Raw genomic sequence first — 23,395 nt, 5'->3', positions numbered from 1 at the left:
TGCATGTACGTGTGTCTGTGTGTGTGTGTGTGTGTGTGTATGCGCTCACATTCTGTAAGGATTCTTAAAGCTGTACATCAGTATTAATTCAGCTGCTGACTGACAAACCCCTGCAGAGCCTCAGTTATAAGTGTGAGGGCAGAGCGGCCATACAACGATGAAAAAATAGAGACAGATCCCCCAAGCCACTAGAAAACCTACATTTAATCCATAAATACCAAGGAACATCATTGGGTAGCTCCATTGAATGGCAATAGCAGACAATTGACCTCTGACCGTGGCCACTGGAAACGGAAACATTCACCAGCTATGTCCACTAGGGGTCATAGTGCAGTCTGTTAAACCTCAGCATCCACGGCACTGATAATCCTCATGATTCTAGGTTTGAAATCACCTACCGCATTTGCATATCAAGTGTCTCGGCGTGTCCATTGGTGAGGACAGGGACAGTGACCTGAACGTGCAACTTGAATAGAGGTCAGGGTAGAAGTGATTGTTAGAATTGATCATAAGTGCACTGTCCAAGTGTCCAGATAGTCACTCACTCAGAAAAGGTGCAGATCAAGGTCGAGGGTCAAAGGTCTTTGATAGACCAAACATTAGCCAATCACAATCACACAACACGCCATCCTCCGTTTCAAGTGAAAAATTTCTTAGGGCTGAAAAAACTGTCAAAAAGATTGCCGAAAGAGCCCTTTGTCTCAATGTTTCAATTCATGTAGCTGTGCTTTTAAAACAACTAAGATGAATCAAAAGGCTACGTAATCAAAGCAGCAGGATGGCCCTTTTTATTTTACAGCTCTGCACTCCTTTCTTCCTGTTTCCTTTCTGAAGTAGGCCTGAAAGAGGTGGCAAACTGTTCGCCACATACAGCGCAGGTAAAGTGTGCTACAGAGGATACAAAAGAGATTTTAACATCAAAGCTTTGACTGGGCCGCTGTGGACAGAACATCCACGTTGACCGTTCCATTTGTCTCCAACTGCTCTGCCCTGCTATGATCAAACAATACTCCCTTATCTCTCATCACATTTGCATGAATCGCAAGGTGATGGACAATAGCTTACAATCATCCAAAATGAATCTCCAGAAAATGATTGCATGCAGATGGAATGGGAGAGTAGTTGAACGGAGCTCTATTAACCATGGTACAACGACTGTCTTCCGCTCTGACATTTTTTGGTTGTTGCTAACTAGCTCAACTAGATTTTCAACTGGCTCAATAGTGAGTAGTAGCGGTCATGACTTCTCTGATCCTCATGTCCACAATAGGCCAATTTACAATGGCTGCATACAGTATGTCTGTGGATGAGCTCAGGGAATGATGTTTTCCAACAACATACAGACAAAGGGCAAATGTGCCAACAACACACAGCTGGAATGCAGTAAAAAATGTATGTGATTCAATTGTATGTCTAATGGAGCAAAACGAGTATGAGGAACACACTGTTCTAGCACTCCCTGTCTTTATACATTATGAGAATAAAGCTGCAGTGCCTTGAGAAAGTATTCACACCCCTTGACCATTTTCCACATTTTGTTGTATAGCAGCCTGAATTCAAATGTAATCAATTGGGATTTTGTGTCATTGTCTTTAGTGGCCTACACACGATGCCCCATAATGTCAAAGTGGACTTTTTACAATTGATAGTGTTTAACATAAAAAGAAAAGACCTTGTCTCTGTAGGTTATAAAAACAAAGAGAGTCGCACACTCTATGTATAAACTCCCAGTCATTTATTGAGTAAACCACCAACGTCTCTGTTACGGTGAGTGAATGAGGACCCAAAAGCGAACTAACTTAAACAGAGCTTCTTTAATAACCAAACATAGGTAGGCTCAGATAGACCGGCAGATTCCGACAGGACAGGACAAGGTTACAGCAAACATGACGATAGTCTGGCTCAGGCATGAAACACAACAAACAAGAATCCGACAAGGACAGGAACAAAAACAGAGAGAGATATAGGGGACTAATCAGAGGGAAAAGGGGAACAGGTGGGAGAAGGGGTGACGAGGTAGTCAAGAGGAGACAAGGAACAGCTGGGGGAAAAGCGGGGGAGAAAAGGTAACCTAATACGACCAGCAGAGGGAGACAGGGTGAAAGGAAAGGACAGAAAGACACAACATGACAATACATGACAGTCTCGGCATCACTGTGCCTTCTTCAGGGTAATGTCATGAATGCTTGAACCAGGTTACGTAGGCATTTTTGTTTGTTTGTTATAGCTTACAGTTTATTCATAATTACCTCTAGCACCTCTACACTAAATAATTTTCTCTGGTTGTGCGTCAACTCATGCTTTTTATTACCTCATCTCTGTACCCCACACATACAATTATCTGTAAGGTCCTGCAGTCGAGCAGGGAATTTCAAACACAGACTCAACCCCAAAGACCAGGGAGGTTTTCCAATGCCTCACAAAGAAGGGCACATATTGGTAGATTTAAAAAAAATCTTTAAACATACATTGAATATCCCTTCGAGCATGGTGAAGTTATTAATTACACTTTGGATGGTGTATCAATACGCCCAGTCACGATAAAGGTACAGGCGTCCTTCCTAACTCAGATGCCGAAGAGGAAGGAAACCGCTCAGGGTTTTCACTATGAGGCTAATGGGGACTTTAAAACAGTTACAGAGTTGAATGGCTGTGATTAGGAGAAAACTGAGGATGGATTGACAACATTGTAGTTACTCCACAATACTAACCTAAATGACAGAGTGAAAAGAAGGAAGCCTGTACAAAATCAAAATATTACAAAACATGCATCCTGTGTGCAAACTTTATGTCCTGAATAGAGCATCATGTTTGGGGCAAATCCAACACAACACCTCACTGAGTACCACTTCATATTTTCAAGAACTGTGCTGGCTGCATAATGTTATATGTATGCCTGTCATCAACAAGGACTGGGGAGTTTTTTTTTAGGATAAAAATAAATGGAATAGAGCTAAGCACAGGCAAAATCCTAGAGGAAAACCTGGTTCAGTCTGCTTTCCACCAGACACTGGGAGATAAATTCACCTTTCAGCAGGAGAATAACCTAAAACACAAGGCCAAATATACACTGGAGTTGCTTACCAAGACAACATTGAATGTTCCTGAGGGGCCTAGTTACAGTTTTAACTTAAATCAGCTTGAAAATCTATGGAAAGACTTGAAAATGGCTGTCTAGCAATGATCAACAACCAACTTGACAAGTGATTGAAGAATTTAAAAAAATGAATGAGCAAATATTGTATAATCCAGTTATGCAAAGCTCTTAGAGACTTACTCAGAAAGACTAACAGGTGTAGTCACTGCCAAAGGTGATTCTAACATGTATTAACTCAGGGGTGTGAATACTTACTGTATGTAAATGAGATACTTCTTCTTCTTCTTTTTTTTTTACATTTCCAACAATTTCTAAAAAAAACTGTTTTCACTTTGTGATTATGGTTTATTGTGACTAGATGGGTGAGAAAAACAATCTATTTCATCTATTTTGAATTCAGGCTGTAATACAACAAAATGTGGACTAAGTCAAGGGGTATGAATACTATATAAATACTTTTTTTCAAGGTAGAAGTGATTGTTATAATTGATCAAAAGTGCACTGTCCATGTGTCCAGAGTCAGTCGATCTTTCAGAAGAAAGTGCAGAACAAGGTCAAAGGTCAAACAAAGACCAACCATTAGCCAATCACATTCATAACACCATGCTCCCTTTCAAGTGAAACATTTCTTAAGAGACGAAAAACTGTAAAACTGCAATTATTTCACAAAAGAGACAATTATAGAAAGAACAGAGCCCTTTGTCTCAATGGTTCAATTCATGTAGCTGTGCTTTTAAAACAACTAAGATGAATCAAAAGGCTACGTAATCAAAGCAGCAGGATGGCCCTTTTTATTTTACAGCTCTGCACTCCTTTCTTCCTGTTTCCTTTCTGAAGTAGGCCTGAAAGAGGTGGCAAACTGTTCGCCACATACAGCGCAGGTAAAGTGTGCTACAGAGGATACACAACAGATTTTAATATCAAAGCTTTGACTGGGCCGCTGTGGACAGAACATCCACGTTGACCGTTCCATTTGTCTCCAACTGCTCTGCCCTGCTATGATCAAACAATACTCCCTTATCTCTCATCACATTTGCATGAATCGCAAGGTGATGGACAATAGCTTACAATCATCCAAAATAAATCTCCAGAAAATGATTGCATGCAGATGGAATGGGAGAGTAGTTGAACGGAGCTCTATTAACCCTGGTACAACGACTGTCTTCCGCTCTGATATTTTTTTGTTTAATTAGCTCAACTAGATTTTCAACTGGCTCAATAGTGAGTAGTATCGGTCATGACTTCTCTAATCCTCATGTTCACAATAGGCCAATTGACAATGGCCACATACACTGAGTGCACAAAACACTCTTCCCATGACATAGACTGACAAGGTGAATCCAGGTGAAAGCTATGATCCATTAGTTATGTCACTTGTTAAATCCTCTTCAATCAGTGTAGATGAAGGGGAGGAGACAGGTTGGTTAAATAAGGATTGTTAAGCCTTGAGACATGGATTGAGCTGAAATTAAAGATCCCAGAAATGTTCCATACACACAAAAAACATACAACATCAAAAATGTTGTGCACAAATTTGTTTACATCCCTGTTAGTGATAATTTCTCCATTGCCATGATAATCCATCCACCTAACAGGTGAGGCATATCAAGAAGCTGATTAAACAGCATGATCATTACACAGGTGAACCTTGTGCACTTTTGTCACACAACCCAATGCCACAGATGTCTCAAGTTTTGAGGGAGCGTGCAATTGGCATGCTGACCGCAGGAATGTTCACCAGAGCTGTTGCCAGAGAAATTAATGTTAATTTCTCAACCATAAGCCACCTCCAGAGCGGTTTGCTGATGTCAATGTTGTGAACAGAGTGCCCCAAGGTGGCGGTGGGGTTAAGGTATGGGCAGGAATAAGCTATGGACAACGAACCCAATTGCATTTTATCAATGGCAAGTTGAATGCACAGAGAGACCATGACGAGATCCTGAGGCCCATTGTCATGCCATTCATCCGTGGCCATCCCCTCATGTTTCAGCATGATAATGCACGGCCCCATGTCGCAAGGATCTGTACACAATTCCTGTCCCAGTTCTCCCATGGCCTGCATACTCACCAGACATGTCACACATTGAGCATGTTTGGGATGCTCTGGATCAACGTGTACGACAGCGTGTTCCAGTTTCCCGCCAATATCCAGCAACTTCGCACAGCCAGTTGGAAAACATTCCACAGGCAACAATCAACAGCCTGATCAACTCTATGTGAAGGAGATGTGTTGCGCTGCATGATACAAATGGTGGTCACACCAGATACTGAATGGTTTTCTAATCCACGCACCTACTTTGTTTTAAGGTATATCTGTATTCCCAGTAATGTGAAATCCATAGATTAATGGCCTAATTCATTTATTTCAATTGACTGATTTCCTTATATGAATTGGAACTCAGTCAAATCTTTGAAAATGTTGTATGTTGGGTTTATATTTTTGTTCAGCATATGTTTTCCAACAGCATAAACATACAGGACAAATGTGCCAAATACATGCAACTGCGATGCAGTAAAACATTTCCGTGCTTCACTTTGTGTCTAATAGAGCAGACAGAGTATGAGGAAAACACTGTTCCATCATTCACTGTGTTTCGATATTACGAGAATAAAACTAAGTTTGTACTACTCACATTTTGCGTGTATTACGAGAATAAAAGTATGCTGAAATAACTGATCGTTGGGAAAATGTTTCACCCCTGGACATCCTTCTTCATCAGTTTGAGGTCAACGAGAGTTCGGCAATGCCAAACATTACTTGAGGCAAGAAGCCTGCTTTTTTTCCCGAACAAACTCCACAATAATGAGTTAGGCCATTTTGCTCAAGGGACTGATTACCAATAAGAATTGAGCCAACGTAATTATGACTAATAGCTGTATTAGGTGCCGTCTGCACACCATTGACTCTGGCTCTGTTTTGTCGGGCCGGAAGAGGAGAAAGGGAGAGCGCAGGAGGAAATGGCTAGATCTATCTCATCACAGCCACTTGAGGCTGAATGTGGCCCTAGGTGTAGCACCCAAATGGAACAGATCTGAGAACAGGTCTGGGAAAGGAGAGAGAGGGGGGAGAGGGAGGGGACGAGGTCCTTGGCGGTTGTCATAGTGACGGGGGAGCGGAGGCAGTGGTGTGAGTGGAGGGCTGAGGTGTGTCCACAGACGGTGGCACGGCACATCCTACAGCCTGCCAAGCACATCATTTACTAGACAAGCACCACGCTGACCAGGGAGATGAAGAGGAGAGACAGAGAGTCTCAGAGCTCTGGGAGAGGATGTGTGTCGAGAGGCAGAGAGAGGCAGGTATTCAGTCGATTGCAGATAGTGGATTTTGATTGCATTTGATTTGAGTGCATTTGATTTGAGTGCATTTGATTTGAGTGCATTTGATTTGATTGCATTTGATTTGATTGCATTTGATTTGATTGCATTTGATTGTATACCAACCAGAGTCACCTTATGGCTGGGTGAGTTTTTTTCTCAATCTGTGCTGTGTGCATTGGACGTGCCCTTGGTATGTGTGTATGTAAAGGGGTGTGATGACAAATCACTTTGCTGGGCTGTGTCCCAAGTGGTACACGCTTAGAAAAAAGGTGCTATCTAGAACCAAAAAGCGCTCTTTGGCTGTCCCCAGAGGAGAACTCTTTGAAAAACCTCTTTTGGTTCCAGGTAGAACCCGTTTGGGTTCCACGTAGAACCCTTTCCATAGATGGTTCTACAGTACTTGGAACCCAAATGTGTTTTACTTGGAACCAAAAAGGGTTCTCCCATGGGGAGAGTGTACCCTATTCCCTTTATAGTGCACTAAAATGTACATAAAGGTTATACTTTTGACCAGGGCCCAAAGGGTGCCATTTGGGACGCATACATAGTAAATCCAGAGCTGTTACTGTTGTTTACTGACCAGCTCCTGTCTGGATCTGTGGGGAAACAGTCTTTGCAGCAAGTCCATGTAAAGGGCTCTGTGGTTGTGCAGATCAGGAGGGTACTGGCTCACAGTCATCTGGAAGCGGAGATGGTCATCTGCCGACCAGCCACAGAACCTGGAACAAAGAGAAACATGTGTGGATCACCTGCTGCAAACACAACAAAGCACACGCTGAGAATTGTTGTACAGTGACACCCACACAACGTCTCATTCCTGTCAACATTCAATTTTCACCAAAGAACGTCTGCATGATAAAGATCTGGGGCTTTCTTTTGTGTGTGCGCGTGCGTGCGTGTGTCTGTCTGTCTGTCTGCCTGTCTGTGTGTAGCTGTGTTTAGCATCAATGGAAATGAATATTAGTATGAGTAGATTAGTAGAATGCATTGATGTAATCAACCCCCTGGTGTGTTAAGCATAAATCATAGTCCCCAGACGCTGAGATGCGACAGTCTGGCTTCCCATTGTGATACAGGTACTCTGAGACCACCATCCACGGGGGACGCACATCCCGAACGAGCACCTCCCCACAATTCCCAACCGTCGCGTCTCCCAGTATGTGTCCTCTATTCATTTGAATATGTTGACAGCTGGAGAAATTGCTTGAGCTGCGCCGAGAATTCGGAAAAAAAGTACGAACTTAAACGGTCCAACATTCTAGAACATTGCTGTGCGTACAAGTTTGGTAGACTGACAGAACCTTAAGACTACCTGTTTTTAACAGCCAGCCTCCCTAGGGAGGGTAAACTTGTTTTATGTGTATAAGGTCTATGGTACCAAGCTGTCTCTTTCATCTCTTTGTTCCACATCCACACTGTGCTCTATCATTATGTCACACGGCAGGATCTCTCTGCATCAACACCGGCGCTTTGCTTTGATTCGTTTGGATCAATTCAAAATGGCGGGCTATCAAACAACCCCTGCTTCAGCTCAGCAGGATCTACCCGCTGGACACAGACGTTCAATGTCTAGATTGAGTTGTCAGCTAACGTGAATTCAACGCGAAATCAAACATTTTTTAAACCCTTGTCATTGGATTTAGGTTAGAAGGTGAAAAAAAAAGATTGTTGACATTCCTTGACGTTGATGTCTTTTTTTCGTTGCAAATCCAATCAGTTTCCCACGTTGATTAAAAGTCATTTTACGTTCACTTTTTTTTTTTTTTTTATGAAGTGGAAACAATGTTGATTCAACCAGTTTGTGCCCAGTGGATTCAACCTTCAGGGTGAGACTACTATAGTTGTGATCAGCGCAGTTCTTTACCTATCCAGGCCTTGTAGGCGATCCTGTACACTCTGCAACCTGGACTGGTACTTCTCAGACAAGGATTGGAACTCCTTGATCAAGGAGGCTGTCAGTCCAGGGTAGGGGCAGTCTATATTCAAAACCTCCTCTGGAACCTGGTCTACCGGCACCAGACAGTCTGCAGTTTTGGTAGAACTCTCCTGCAAAGGACAATTCGGTTATGTCTTTTGAAATGACATTGTGAAACATTAAGGCTGGATTTGTTGGCAGCACAATCTAACGGTGTGGCAAGAGATAGGGTTGAAACATGTTTGAAATCCCCCCCCGGAAATCCCGGTTGGAAGATCCCGAGGAATCCTAATCTCTGGAAAAACCTGTGAATTTGTGGAAAGTTATCAGAATTAGGCAACCCTAATGGTGTGAGACCTAGGTACCTCCACTCCCAGGGACAGGATGTCTTCCTCTATGGCCAGATACTCTGTGTGAAGTTTTCTGTTGATGGCATCCTGCTGGTCCTTCACAAAGTTGACCTGTGCGCGTGTTGAGAAGATCTTTAGATTCACACGGACGGTGACCTCACAGACACAATTTTTTGACACAAACACACTCTTGTTTCAAGGAATTGTTACTTCGTTTCTCTCGTCTCCCCTACATCTGAGAAATATCAGTCTGCCCTCCTCTGATGTCCATCATGGTATAGGGGCTCTGTATCTGATAAAGTGTTGGTGAGAGGAAGTGGAAACGGATGTCTCTGTTAAAGTACACGACCCACAGAAATGTCAAATCTCTATTTTCCAGTGTTGTTTTGCTTTATCTTCAACTTGGTGGACAAATAACAGTGCAGTAATCAGAGCAATTCACTGAAGCCAAATGAACTCTAATTATACCCTCTTTCCATTTCTAACAGGTTTGATTTTTGATGCCACTCAGAGAGAGGAAAGCAGTCTATTGTGCAACAGTACATACTAGATCGCAAAGAAAAGCATTAGATTCTCCTTCCTCCTGCACATGTTCTCATTCAAAACGTACAGGAAGTGCGAGGAAAGGAAGGCCATTCAATGTAACTACCAAGGTAATCATGTTCAAATATATCATCCGCCAGCATCATTTGGGTTCAGGGTAATGTATTAGAGGTGGACAAATGCATGCTTACACCCAATGGAGAAAAACTATTACAAAGGTGACTCACAAACTCCGGATTTCATCTCCACAAGAAACTCTTGATTGTGTTCGTTAAACCTTTATGAATGGCTCTCGCTTGAGTGATGACATTATTCATCGAACGGGGTATGCACTGTTCCAAAACATCACACGTCACACGTCATTGTTCTCAGTGGAAAGAACAAGACTTCAACAAGTGTAGAATCACTTGGAGCCGTAGCTGAGAGCTTCAGTTCAGTGCCCATCAGTAGAGTAGTGCTGAGTTGAGTTATTATCGTTTACCTTCTAACAAGCAGATGGTTTTAAGCGTGGCTGGTCAATGGGTGAAAGGAGAATGGGAGAGGAGAGGAGAGAGAGAGAGAGAGAAGAGAAAGAGAGAAAAGACAGGGTGAGAAATAGAGAGAAAGAAAAGAGAGCGAGAGAATGCGAGAGAAAGAGGAGAGAGAGAGAGAGAGAGAGAGAGAGAAGAGAGAAAGAGAGAAAGAGAAGAGAAACAGAGAAAGAGAAGAGAGAGCAAGAAAGAGAGAGAGAGAGAGAGAGAGAGAGAGAGAGAGAAGCTCAATTGTGGTGAGGCTCTCAGGTGGGCAGGACTGTGTGGGGAAGACAGCAGGGTCTGGATGAAAGAGAAAAGGAATGGGGAATGAAGATCCGCCAGAGACAGGGGCAGGGAGGCAGGCAGACAAAATGGCTGGCAGTGTCTTCCTCATCCCCCAATATGGACCGGTTTTAAAGACACCCCTCCTGCCTGCTCTTAATCCCACCATTCTCTCCCGGAGCATAAAAAAGCCTCCAGGAGTCAAAAGGAGAATTCAGTCAATAGCGGTGACATACGTAGCATGGATTTTGAACAAACACCAGATTCATGAGGAATGAATGCTGCACTGTGGGTAACCTGAGGACTTTTGTGCGAAAGGAACAGGACTTTGATTTATTTCAAGTCTCTGTAGGATCTGCAGAGCATTCACACTCTCTGCTACCTGCAGAGAGTGTGAATGCCTTAAGATTCCTTGCGTTACATTGTGTGGATAAAAAAAACAGAGATGGATATTAGTAAGTTCCTCTGCAGCTTTCTGAAGCAGTGGGCACAGATTGCCTCAGCTCCTCTCTCAGGTCATATCCCAAATGGTACCCTATCCCTCATTTAGTTCACTTCTTTTGACCAGAGCCCTGGTCAAAAGTAGTGCCCGGGCATAGGAAATAGGGTGCCATTTTGGGCAGCGACCATGTTGTTACGTACCTGGTGCAGTACCTTCTCCCAGTCTGCCGGCTGAGGAGGCTGGTGCTGCTGCTGGTGTTGGACTTCAGTCAGTCTGTACTGCAAGTCTTCCCTCAGCTGCCAGATGGGCTCCACCGTGGCACACCTGAACGCATCCAGCTCACTCTCCAGAAGCAGTTCTAATGACACACACACACACACACCCGTAAGCATGGTACTGTCTCACTCTATAGGGACTGGAACAGTATCTACGCACTCAGGACTGAGAGAGGTTCTGTACCGGGGTCCAGCAGCTCAGAGAGTACTTCCTTGTCTGTTGTACTGCCCAGACCATTCAGTCCCAGAAACCCTTGCAGCTCAGCTTCAGCCTTTTCCCTGCATCATGAAAAGAGAGCAAAGGGAATTCCATTAGGCATAGTGATACTGTACCAGCACTACAGGACACATCCCAAATGGCACCCTATTCCCTATAAAGTAGACTACTTTTGACCAGGGCCCACAGAGAATAGGGTGCCACTTGGGATGCATCAACACAGTGTGTGGCGCATGCTCATACATTAGTCCCAGCTAAAATCGAATGGGATTGTAACTACGGAAACAAACCTTTTCTCTCCTCTCTTACATAATCAGCACACTAATGAATTCAATGGATATGTGCTGGCGCTGTGGTGCAGCCTGTCTATCTGTGTATCTGTCTTCATTACAGGAACCCACGCTTGTGTACACCATTAACCTTGGATCTCTCCGACACAGTCATTACCCCGAGAAGCGGCAGCATGCGCCCAGGAGCTAGCGCTGCCCTTCTCACTTCACAACGCATGACACCAGCGGGCCGCGGCAGCCCAATTCTTCTGCTTCCTCTGCCTCATCATCACACTAGGGAAAGTATCTGTTGCAATGCCACAGCAGCTAGCACCTTCCACTGAGACCCCCTCCCTCACTAGTTCTTGCTCCCTTTCTTCCCTTCTTTCTTGCTTTGTTTATGGAAAGCCATTTTGAATCTCCCATTTTATAGGGGCTTATTTTTGTTTATTTTATCTTGGAGAGGTGCTGGCCAGACCTGTTGGCCGAGTAGGGTGGGTAAAGACTACAGTACAGTATTTGGTGTAGTGGTTCATGGTAATGGACGTGATGGGCAGAGTGCGATGCGCCCAGGGGGTCTTAAACCCCCTGAATGAGACATGAGCTCCCCTCCCCCCAAATGAAACAAAGTCAAACTTTTGGGGGGGGGGGGGGGGGTCTGTAAATAATGCTAATTTAACCATTCACCACTTTGTTTAAAATGCAATTTGTATTGCTGCAATGGTAAATATTAAAATAAAAGCTTATTCCAAATGAAACAAACACCCCCCACCTCTGTTTCATGGTTTAAACCATTTTTCCCATGTTGCTGCACTTTTCATCCTGGTACAGTCCCGTATCTCAGCCCCTTTTCAGGTGTCTCAACTTTTCTTTCTAGAAAAAAAGGTCCTTTTGTCAGCAAGACACACAAGACAATTAATTCAGGCTACAGACCCAGTGACCATCGAATGTCATTACACTTTTGGGTGTTTTGTCTTCATTAAATGGTGCGTTTTGGATGCTGAAATTATTTTGGAGTGGGCAAACATGCGCATGAAGCCTACTTTTTGAAGTGATTTGTTTGACAATAAGATTAAAACATCATTACTGGTTGTGTTCATGCCAAATTGACAGGTAATATTTTTACTGTTAAATGACGTCTTTACTAAAAAATTAGGAGGTCCTGTGAAGAAAGGGGCGGCAGGGTAGCCTAGTGGTTGGAGCGTTGGACTAGTAACCGGAAGGTTGCAAGTTCAAACCCCCAGCTGGCAAGGTACAAATCTGTCGTTCTGCTCCTGAACAGGTAGTTAACCCACTGTTCCTAGGCCGTCATTGAAAATAAGAATTTGTTCTTAACTGTCTTGCCTAGTTAAATAAAGGTAAAATAAAATTTTAAGAAAGAGAGATGCCATGGTATAATTCACACTCTGGTGATGGGTATGCTGGGAGGGGTTTCTTACCCTGCATTGGCTAGTTTGATGTTCTCTCTGCTCCACACCTGTCTGTGCTGCCTCAGTAGGGAACTCTCTTTGGTCTCCTTGGCTGTGCGGAGAGTCCTCTTCACCTGAAAAACAGATCTTATATCAGCCTATGGTTAACTGTGGAACACTGTGATATTTACCAATAATCCCTCACAAGTTTACGATAACATGACATCATTATTATCATATAATCACTGATATCATTGTGGCCAGTCATGACCGAAGCAAAGACCGCAATCATGGTAGATTATGATAGCGTCCCAAAAGGCACCCTATTGCCTGTGAAGTGCACTTTATTCTGTATTCACTTTATATTCTTTTTTTAGCAGGACCTATGGGTAAAATGAGTAGGCGTCTAGTCAAAAGTACTGCATTATGTAGGGAATAGGGTGTCATTTGGGACCTAGACTACCTAGACTATGAGTAATACATGTGGTATAAAACATGACCAAAAAGGAGTGTCCTCCTTAGTGCTCTATGTTCCTAGCTGAACAACACAGAATGAGAGATTGATACATTTTTTCCTTTTCACGCATTATGGCAAAATGGTATTTTTAGTTCAGTCCGTGTGTGTGTGTGGTTTTGTCCTTGAAATATTTACTTTGAAAGCTTCATAATCTGCTGCAATTCATGCGAAACGTTATCACTGTTGAATGCTTGAAAGGAAAATACATTGGCAAATTTAAATATTCCGGTGGAACATGCATAACATGTATAGAACAAAAATATAAACACAACTCGCAACAATTTCAACGATTTTAATGAGTTACAGTTCATATAAGAAAATCAGTCAATTGAAATAAATTCATTAGGCCCTAATCTATAGATTTCACATGACTGGGCAGAGGCCCACCTACTTGGGAGCCAGGCCCACCCACTGGGGAGCCAGGCCCAGCCAATCAGAAATCGTTTTTTTCCCACGAAAGGGCTTTATTACAGACAGAAATACACCTCAGTTTCATCAGCTGTCCAGCTGGCTGGTCTCAGACAATCCCGCAGGTGAAGCAGCCGGATGTGGAAATCCTGGGCTGGCGTGGTTGCACGTGGTCTGTGGTTCTGAGGCCAGTTCAACATACTGCCAAATTCTCTAAAACAACGTTGGAGGCGGCATATGGTAGAGAAATTAACATTAAATTCTCTGGCAACAGCTCTGGTGGACATTCCTGCAGTCAGCATGCCAATTGCACGCTCCCTCAAAACTTGAGACATTTGTGGCATTGTGTTGTGTGACAAAACTGCATTTTAGAGTGACCTTTTATTGTCCCCAGCACAAGGCTCACCTTTGTAATGATCATGCTGTTTATTCAGCTGCTTGATATGCCACACCTGTCAGATGGATGGATTATCTTGGCAAATGAGAAATGCTCCCTAACAGGGATGTAAACCAATTTGTGCACAAAATATAAGAGAAATAAGCTCTTTGTGTGTTTGGAACATTTCTGGGATCTTTTATTTCAGCTCATAAAACATGGGACCAACACTTTACATGTTGCGTTTATATTGTTGTTCAGTATATATAAAGTGTGTGTTTATGGTGGGAAAATAAAGAGGGGTGAGTATCTTAATATACTTTCATTTATTTGACTTTCTCTTGTAAAAAATAAGAAAACAAACAGAGGCAAACCACTGCTCTCGATTGCCCTGCTAGAAGCCCCAGCCATTAAAGTACACTGTGAATTCTCCCTTTATTATGTGTTGATCTAGGGATTTTATCAGGAGCCCCTCCTGCAAAGATGTAAGGCCTCAGTATCCAGGACACTCCCACTCTCTTACTGGAGAACCAATCATTTGATCACATCCTGCGGCAACTCACAGTCATTTATTTCCCCTCTATCACTGTTGGGAAATCCACAATAGAAAGCCTGCCTTTCAGCGGGGCGGGCGTATGCAAACACTGGATGCCTTATCTGGTCCTTGCAGAGAGCTGAATTGGAGCGAGCCATGGGCAACCATAACAAGACACTAAAAAGCTGCTGCCACAGTTTACCAATTAAAACACTGCAGGTCTACAAGCATAATCCCCATGGCCCCTAGGGTTAACTTCTCACAATGCTAGGATGCAGAGAGATGAGAACTTCAAACAGCTTTATGGTTGATCCTCCTGCAGACTCATGAATATTCAAACTGCTAATCCAAATCTTTAGAATTTTGATATTCTTCTTTAATTTGATATGTTTTGGAGAGCCCATATAGGTTACGTAATGGTCTGCTGTTTCATAGTCAATCCCCTCCTCCGGATCATTGGAGAGGGTGTGTGTGTGTGTGAGCGCAAGCTCGTGCGTGTGGGTACGCCCATGATCTTCAAATTTTGAATGCAGGTCTGGATTGTGATTCAGAAAGACCTCATGGCTGCTCATCTGAGAAAGAACAACAACTCTATATAAATATGTCCTCAGAAGGAAATTATGTGCAGTGCAATGATCATGCAGAGGCATGTATGCACTGTCTCAGTCTTTTACCGTCCCATTATATGAACAGGTCTGTCACCCATCAACTCTCTCCATACTGAAAGTTGCACATACATAATTAGTATGCAAGTTGTTTGTGTTATGTTGCCTAAAAGAACAGCTGAACTACTTCATCAACGTGGTAGCTTGCACCAAAGGATGTTCAAGAACAGACTGTACTTTGGAGTTACTAAATATACAGTATATCATACAACATTACATCTTAGACTTCATACATTCATCAACACTTTGCCTCTGGTATCGTATGAACTACTAACCAGGACTTGTATCCATGAAGCTTCTGTGCAGGAGTGCTGATCTAGGATCAGTCTAGCCGTTTAGATAGTAATGAATACTATTATACAGTGGGGCAAAAAAGTATTTAGTCAGCCACCAATTCTTCATGTTCTCCCACTTAAAAAGATGAGAGAGGCCTGTCATTTTCATCATAGGTACACTTCAACTATGACAGACAAAATGAGAAGAAAAAAATCCAGAAAATCACATTGTAGGATTTTTAATGAATTTATTTGCAAATTATGGTGGAAAATAAGTATTTGGTCAATAACAAAAGTTTATCTCAATACTTTGTTATATACCCTTTGTTGGCAATGACAGAGGTCAAACGTTTTCTGTAAGTCTTCACAAGGTTTTCACACACTGTTGCTGGTATTTCGGCCCATTCCTCCATGCAGATCTCCTCTAGAGCAGTGATGTTTTGGGGCTGTTGCTGGGCAACACAGACTTTCAACTCCCTCCAAAGATTTTCTATGGGGTTGAGATCTGGAGACTGGCTAGGCCACTCCAGGACCTTGAAATGCTTCTTACAAAGCCACTCCTTCGTTGCCCGGGCGGTGTGTTTGGGATCATTGTCATGCTGAAAGACCCAGCCACGTTTCATCTTCAATGCCCTTGCTGATGGAAGGAGGTTTTCACTCAAAATCTCACGATACATGGCCCCATTCATTCTTTCCTTTACACGGATCAGTCGTCCTGGTCCCTTTGCAGAAAAACAGCCCCAAAGCATGATGTTTCCACCCCCATGCTTCACAGTAGGTATGGTGTTCTTTGGATGCAACTCAGCATTCTTTGTCCTCCAAACACGACGAGTTGAGTTTTTTTTATATTTTGGTTTCATCTGACCATATGACATTCTCCCAATCTTCTTCTGGATCATCCAAATGCTCTCTAGCAAACATCAGATGGGCCTGGACATGTTCTGGCTTAAGCAGAGGGACACGTCTGGCACTGCAGGATTTGAGTCCCTGGCGGCGTAGTGTGTTACTGATGGTAGGCTTTGTTACTTTGGTCCCAGCTCTCTGCAGGTCATTCACTAGGTCACCCCGTGTGGTTCTGGGATTTTTGCTCACCGGTCTTGTGATCATTTGACCCCATTGACCCCACGGGGTGAGATCTTGCGTGGAGCCCCAGATCGAGGGAGATTATCAGTGGTCTTGTATGTCTTCCATTTCCTAATAATTGCTCCCACAGTTGATTTCTTCAAACCAAGCTGCTTACCTGTTGCAGATTCAGTCTTCCCAGCCTGGTGCAGGTCTACAATTTTGTTTCTGATGTCCTTTGACAGCTCTTTGGTCTTGGCCATAGTGGAGTTTGGAGTGTGACTGTTTGAGGTTGTGGACAGGTGTCTTTTATACTGATAACAAGTTCAAACAGGTGACATTAATACAGGTAACGAGTGGAGGACAGAGGAGCCTCTTAAAGAAGAAGTTACAGGTCTGTGAGAGCCAGAAATCTTACTTGTTTGTAGGTGACCAAATACTTATTTTCCACCATAATTTGCAAATAAATTCATAAAAAATCCTACAATGTGATTTTCTGGATTTTTTTTCTCATTTTGTCTGTCATAGTTGAAGTGTACCTATGATGAAAATTACAGGCCTCTCATCTTTTTAAGTGGGAGAACTTGCACAATTGGTGGCTGACTAAATACTTTTTTGCCCCACTGTATGGGCAGATCAACAATCCTACTTTGAGAAGCTATGTGGATTCGGGGCCAGGGCCTATATTCATAAACCGTCTCAGAGTAAAAAAATCAAGAATATCTACCTTTTGAGCAATGTGTGCAGACTGCAGTTGTTTGGCATCAACTATGGCTTGTAGTTTCTCATATTCAGCCGGTTTATACTTTGAGCTTCCAAGTCCATCCTTCATCCGTAGAGTCAATTTTTCTATATCAATGAAAGAAAGCATCAGATATACAATATAACTGTGTACTAGTAAGCATTAAGCATGTGAAAAGTGCATGAACTGTCAATCATATCAAACAACAGTCAATTCTCAATTCTTTCCATTTATGACAGAGCAGAGGAAGTGAGATGGAAATGGCACATCCACTGTCCTATAACACTCTGATGTGCGTCTTTGTGTGCACCCCAAATGGCATCCAATTCCCAACGTAGTGCACTAATGAAGTCGCGCACTACATAGGGGAAAGGGTGCCATTTAGCATGCAGTATTCATGATTAGCTACGTCCTATAGAAGGAGTAGAAGGAAGGAAGGAAATAAACATGTCAGACAGACAGGTCCTGATTAGTTCGGCTGTGACTCCAGGAGACGGGTGAATAAACACAGGCCATGCTGCCACGGACGAGGCAGGCATTAAAGGTGTTGGTTGAGATGGCTGAATCTCCTAACGCAGGGACTTGAGGTCAAATTGTGCTTACGAGAGCAGCAGAATGTGAACTCAGTGAGTCTAGAGGGAAGAGCAGTAAAAGCAGCCAGCGATGGTTTGGTTTGGAGCTGACTTACCTAAATCTTCTGTTCGGCAATTAGTTATGAAGCCACGTAGGTCTCTTCCGCTCATCGCTTCACATCTGTTGATCAGTAGTACATGGGGTTTTAAACAAATCCTTTGGGGTAACACTTCACATGCATTTGCCCGTATACCTGTGTAATACTGCTGCTGCTCCAGTTTCAACTGTTCTGCCTTATTATTCAACCATGCTGGTCATTTATGAACATTTGAACATCTTGGCCATGTTCTGTTATAATCTCCACCCGGCACAGCCAGAAGAGGACTGGCCACCCCACATATGCTCTCTCTAATTCTCTCTTTCTTTCTCTCTCTCGAAGGACCTGAGCCCTAGGACCATGCCCCAGGAATACCTGACATGATGACTCCTTGCTGTCCCCAGTCCACCTGACCGTGCTGCTGCTCCAGTTTCAACTGTTCTGCCTTATTATTATTCGACCATGCTGGTCATTTATGAACATTTGAACATCTTGGCCATGTTCTGTTATAATCTCCACCCGGCACAGCCAGAAGAGGACTGGCCACCCCACATAGCCTGGTTCCTTTCTAGGTTTCTTCCTAGGTTTTGGCCTTTCTAGGGAGTTTTTCCTAGCCACCATGCTTCTACACCTGCATTGCTTGCTGTTTGGGGTTTTAGGCTGGGTTTCTGTACAGCACTTTGAGATATCAGCTGATGTACGAAAGGCTATATAAATACATTTGATTTGATTTCATTTAATAGTAACCCCCAGTTCCATAATTACCTCCTAACATCACTGTAGTAATATGTTATGTAACATTACACCATTGTAATCACAGCATTTTATCAAGTAACATCAGCTAAGGGGAAAACATGACTATGTAAACAGAAGGTTGTTTAAAGTTTGTATAGAGAGGTCACCACTCCTACCTCGTCACCATTCCTGCTGTTGCTTTGATCAGCTCATTCCGCGGATTAAAACTTACATTGACGAACTTAATGGAGAAAACCACTTATCACAAAATGTCTCCCAAAACAGCCGATCCAACATTCAGGGTCCTACGAGGTTATAGAAATAGCCTATGAATTCTCATTAGCGCTTCAAAGTGTCTGAAAGTCAACGACAGACTGTGTTCCTGTAAAGAGACACGTTGGAATATTGATTGGGTTTATCTAATGTGGAATATCCGGGTACATACATTTTGAATTTATCGTGTACATTACTTATAATATAATTATTATGGTGTGCTTTATCATGGCAAATGTGAATTCATCATAACCTCCTAAATACATTTGGAATGCATTATGTAAATGACTATTGTGAGGTTAATTATCGTTATCGTTGACACTAAATAAAAGTGAATTCATCATAACATAAGACAAAACTGACAAATGCACAAACAAAACGTCTCAGCTGAAGACTGACATCAAATGTTCTTTAATAGATGATGAAATCAATTTGACATGGTAGGACTGTGGGAGGGTGTTAAGGAAAGAGCAAAAGAGAATAATAATTTACTCTTAATTCATTTGATTATCCTTTTCTTCATGCTGAAAGTGTGTGTCTTGAGGTTTCTCTACGAATTGTATTGGATTCATTCCAAGGCTACCTAAAGTGTGGAAGACGTTTTTCAGAAAATAAAGATCCATGTCCATATCAATGACCCATGCAGATTGTGAGACATTTTGGCGTGGATATACATACCACTGATCCCATAGTTTATAGGTTACAGGGACTGGATTAAAGTGTTAGCACAGGTGAGAGGAGAGGGCATATGGTGCTTTACACTCAATGTCGACTCTTCCTATACGCAGACTATGTGCTTCGCGTAGGGCTCCGCGACCGCTAGGGGAACTCAGTCAGGGTCTCAATTTACTGTTGAGAGTTAGAAAAGTAGAATACACAAGGTGCAATTTCAACATTTCGTAGTGCTTCAGAAGTTTTCCAGTTGTTATTTCAGTCACTTAATTAGCCCCTGTCAGGTAACATTTTGTAGATTGCTAAATAGGTAGTCTAAAATTACCAACCGGGCACACAGGGCATGTGTTCAGGGGCCCTGACCTCCAGGGGTCCCCCATTGATTTTGTTAGTCACTCTCACATAGATATCCAGCCCAGCCATCATATGAACAGAAATTTGCTTTAAATCTGCAAAAGTTTCTCACCACCTCCTGGCAAAATGGGGGGAGACACCGTTTGCCCGGGAGGTGGCAGGGAGAACCAAACCTAATTTATGGCCCCCCAAATGGCTAGAAGTGGCGTTACCTCAAATCCCAGATAAGATCTAAAGATCTACCGTCTCACTAGAAAGTTCGTATCACGACAACGTTGATGTATCACGTCTGTAGCCTACGCTACGTATGTTTACTTTTTTTGCATTGGAGCTCTGGATTATAGGCCTATTCTGCAATAAGTGGGAACATCATGAACTGCTCTCAAACTTTGCCAGCGCCGTTTCAAAGTGAGTTGACACTCGCAGAGCCCACATGTACAGTAGAAAAAGTAGCCTAGTCTACACTGTGCACTGCTCACAAGCCTACACCTGGCCCGTATTAATTAAATGTATTAGGCCAACTCACGAATAAGATAAATTCATGTTTTACATCGATTTATTAGTCTACTATAAGTAGCCTACATAAAGGGACAGACATTGGTAAACAATTGAGTTTATCATACGATTAGCCTATACCAAATATGTTCTATTACCAAAGACGTGCCTATACCGTACCTTATTATGGTCACCTCCGCAGCATAACATGTATTTGGTTGACAAAACGTGTAACCAAGGCAACTATTTCCCCCTTGCCATTGGTCTATTCAACAAGAGAGTCACCAACGAAACGCCCTCTTTTCCAAACCAGAGCCAATGAAGACGGAAAGCTGCAAACCTACAGCGAGGTGACGTCATGCGTACTCGTGTTCCTTCGGAGTGGACGCGGTTTGCGAAGAAGGGGTCTTGTTCTTCACTGTGGAGGCGAGTTTCACCGCCCCGCATGTATGGGACTAGGAGCGGACTTGTTGAGGTGCTACTTCGCTGAAGTTACATGCTCCAATGTGGATCCGCGCCAAAACACAGCGATCACAATAATACTCCTCAAGGTACAGACTTGCTTTCATTGATTCGAAAACCATCACAATATATTGTACAAGTAAAGCATCTGCACTAGACGAGCTCTGATTCCAGTCCTAAATTCGTTTTTTAAACCGTAACAATTACCGCATGTGTTGTTGCAGTGCCAGCCTTCACATATCAAGCAAGGATCTTAGCTAATGCACACTAATAATTTTCTGGTGACTGATTCACTACCACGGTACACGTCTGAGGGACCTTCACTGGGTCGTGAGTGTCGCGTTTAGGTGCGCTTTGATACATTGTGGCCGAAACTTTTGATTTGTCCATTATTGTATCAGGTGGACGTTACACGAAGTTGATACTTTTTGTATGACTATGAGTTACTTTGTATACAATCTAACAATCGCCCTTGAGACCCGGTGATCGAAATGCACCAGTAGAGAATGAATAGGTAGGTAGTGTGTGGGAATCTGAGGAATGCGAGGTCGCTGAGGGGCGGGAGATTCTTCCCTACTACATCTTTATTTTACCAAGTTTATTTAGGTTTAAACTCACGACTGTATTTATTGTCCTTACAACTAGTCTAACTGTCTACACTTGTCTTTGGCATTGATTATACTTTTTTCCCCAAATTCTCTAATCACGTAGCCTAGGCCTAGATAGTTGTACAGTTCTGCACCAATCCCGAACCAAAACCACCTTTTTAGTCTCGCTCCAGAGAGTGACTCACTCGTCCCTTTAAATTATAATCGGCGTATCTACCATAAAATACATGTGTTTGGGATGGGCAATTATTGTGGTTCCTTCGTACTGTTAAACGTGTTCATGTTTTTAATTTCAGCTAGACTAGTTCACGTGTCCCATACATAGCCGTTTTCTGGATTCACGCAAATCGAGGCGAAGCATGTTAGGGCAGATTGATACTAGGTTACTCGAAGGGAAAGTGCAAGGCGTGTCCGTTTGAAGCTCGGCGAACGGTCATTTATTTTCAGTATTACAGTGGAAGGAACGGTGGAAGTTTAGTGAATACACTATTGCCTACATTCCTCACTCCAATCACTCACTGTCCCACTCAGGAGAGCAGCAAAACAGTGCCCTGCTATTTCAGAGATGCGTAGCCTACTCGGAACTTTCCGACGTCCCCACGTTTCCATTTCAAGCATTCATTTAAAAGCATTCATTTAAAATTCACCTCTGGGAATGTGCACAGATATCTAAAGGAATGACAGAAGGTAGCCACAACATTTTAGAGTTGAAATGATTTCATAATCGATATCACCTGAGTGACAAGTGACTATTTCTTGCTCACCCAAACAACTCAAACCTTACTGGAGTAGTCTGCTGTGCCATCGTAACACTTTCACAAGATGGATAGCGCTACTCTGTTGCCTTGCATGGGAAGACATTTACAAGAGCATATGCAGAAGTAGATGAGCACACGTGTTGCTGAAGACCAGTGCAACCAACTGCCTCTGGACACTATGCATACGATAAGAATTGACGGGTATCTTACGTCTCACAAATCTCTCACCGTGTACACGAAGGCAGAGACAAAGAATGTCCTTGGTTGTCAGGGCAGCTGAACCAACTGGTTGCTTTTGGGTTTGTCCATTTGCTGCGGAGATTTGATTGACAGCTGCATGAACTACTTATTTGTTCAGTTCTCCTTATTTACCCAATCACTTTTGGTCCAGTTGGTGACTTGCTCTCTTTGGTGTGCATCACCTTGTTCAAAATAACCTTTTGGTTATTGTATGGTATGGACTTGTTTCTTTCTGTGGTTCTCTTCCAATGCTTCTCAATACTTTCTCTTCCTTTGAAAAGTATTGTGCCTGGTCACCAATGGTGTCAAAAGATTGACAACGAATCATCAACAACATCAGATACCTAGAATATCTCCCATCTAACCACTTAGATGTAGCTTTATATTCTACAGGCATCAGTCCATACCTAGTTGCCATGCACTGTACTGTATATTCTTTGAATTAAAGGTGCTATCTAGAACCCAAAACGGTTATTTGGCTGTCCCTACAGAAGAACCCTTTGAAGCCAGGTAAAACCCCTTTGGTTCCAGATAGAGCCCCCTTTCCACAGAGGGTTCTACGTGGAACATGAAAAGGGTTCTACCTGGAGCCAAAAAGGGGTTCTCCTATGGGGACCTCTGCAGAACCCTTTTGGAACCATTTTTTCTAAGAGTCTAGCTCACTAGGTGGCGGTGGTGATGTTTGAGGTCATGTTATACTACCAGCCTATACTCTGAGTCTGTGTGAATCCTCTCTCTCTCTCTCTCTCTCTCTCTCTCTCTCTCTCTCTCTCTCTTTCTCTCTCTCTCTCTCTGCCTCTCCAAGGTCAGATGCACTATGTGATGCTCCTCGTGATGCACATTACCCAAGCCACCCTCCCAACAGCTGACATCTATTGAAGGAATTCGCTTCGTGAAAAATTAAAATAAACATTTATCA

The 23,395-nt window shown here is 42.9% G+C and overlaps 2 protein-coding genes across 6 annotated transcripts in view; one reads left to right on the top strand and one right to left on the bottom strand.

Annotated features, from left to right (window-relative positions):
• The window catches only part of LOC110501515 (coiled-coil domain-containing protein 148), a 47,872-nt gene extending 29,896 nt beyond the window's left edge, over positions 1 to 17,976 (bottom strand). Inside the window, exons 1-8 of the mRNA XM_090215677.1 lie at positions 17,898 to 17,976; positions 17,195 to 17,316; positions 12,660 to 12,763; positions 10,919 to 11,013; positions 10,660 to 10,817; positions 8,696 to 8,791; positions 8,280 to 8,461; positions 6,996 to 7,134 (exon numbers count right to left, since the gene is read on the bottom strand). Coding sequence (XP_090071803.1) covers positions 6,996 to 7,134; positions 8,280 to 8,461; positions 8,696 to 8,791; positions 10,660 to 10,817; positions 10,919 to 11,013; positions 12,660 to 12,763; positions 17,195 to 17,316; positions 17,898 to 17,952 — 951 coding nt within the window. The 5' untranslated portion in view covers positions 17,953 to 17,976. The remainder of the gene's footprint in view (positions 1 to 6,995; positions 7,135 to 8,279; positions 8,462 to 8,695; positions 8,792 to 10,659; positions 10,818 to 10,918; positions 11,014 to 12,659; positions 12,764 to 17,194; positions 17,317 to 17,897) is intronic.
• A 2,766-nt stretch (positions 17,977 to 20,742) lies between these two features.
• pkp4 (plakophilin 4) overlaps positions 20,743 to 23,395 on the top strand; it is a 123,054-nt gene continuing 120,401 nt past the window's right edge. For 3 of the 5 annotated variants that reach the window (XM_036958883.2, XM_021579147.3, XM_090215674.1), the window contains exon 1: positions 20,743 to 20,959. In XM_036958883.2, the coding sequence (XP_036814778.1) occupies positions 20,905 to 20,959 (55 nt within the window). In that variant the 5' untranslated portion in view covers positions 20,743 to 20,904. The remainder of the gene's footprint in view (positions 20,960 to 23,395) is intronic. The other 2 variants (XM_090215669.1, XM_036958884.2) reach the window with 1 other exon arrangement.

Source organism: Oncorhynchus mykiss, chromosome 22 (assembly GCF_057628025.1).
Source record: "Oncorhynchus mykiss isolate SJ-2025 chromosome 22, ASM5762802v1, whole genome shotgun sequence".
NCBI lineage: Eukaryota > Metazoa > Chordata > Actinopteri > Salmoniformes > Salmonidae > Oncorhynchus > Oncorhynchus mykiss.
This window is presented reverse-complemented; position numbering and strand designations above follow the sequence as displayed.